This window comes from Mirounga leonina, unplaced genomic scaffold (assembly GCF_011800145.1).
Source record: "Mirounga leonina isolate KUSES-001 unplaced genomic scaffold, KU_Mleo_1.0 Mir_126, whole genome shotgun sequence".
NCBI lineage: Eukaryota > Metazoa > Chordata > Mammalia > Carnivora > Phocidae > Mirounga > Mirounga leonina.
The window spans coordinates 25,970,980-25,971,396 of NW_023270314.1; the positions used below are offsets into that span (position 1 = coordinate 25,970,980).

The 417-nt window shown below is 82.7% G+C and overlaps 1 protein-coding gene across 1 annotated transcript in view; it reads left to right on the plus strand.

The window, feature by feature from the left end:
• LOC118009013 (transmembrane and death domain protein 1-like) overlaps nucleotides 1-417 on the plus strand; it is a 1,341-nt gene extending 924 nt beyond the window's left edge. The window contains exon 2 of the mRNA XM_035002900.1: nucleotides 62-417. Coding sequence (XP_034858791.1) covers nucleotides 62-417 — 356 coding nt within the window. The remainder of the gene's footprint in view (nucleotides 1-61) is intronic.

Here is a 417-nt window from a genome sequence, read left to right on the forward strand (position 1 = left end):
CCCGGCCCCGGCCCCCGCCCCGGCCCCGCCCCCGGCCCCCGCCCCGCCGCCGCGCCCCTAGCCCCGCGCCCCCGCCGCGCCTCGCTCCCGGAGCCGGACTGGGACGCGCTGCAGCTGATCGTGGAGCGGCTGCCCCAGGCGCCCTACGAGCGCAGCCCGGTCGGCTGGGTCGGGCCGCTGGCGCTCGGCCTCTTCACCGGCTTCGTGGGGGCGCTGGGCGCCGGGGCGCTGCTCGTCGTGCTCACGCTGTGGGTCACGGGCGGCGATGGCCCCGGCCCCGGCCCTCCCCGGCGCAGGCCGGCCCAGGCGCGCGGCGTGGGGGAGGCGAGGCCGCTCCTGTCTGCGGAGCTCGAACCGAGGGCCTGGGCGGCTGCGCGCGGGCCGGGGCCCCCCTCGCCTCAGTCTCCCTGGCTGTGA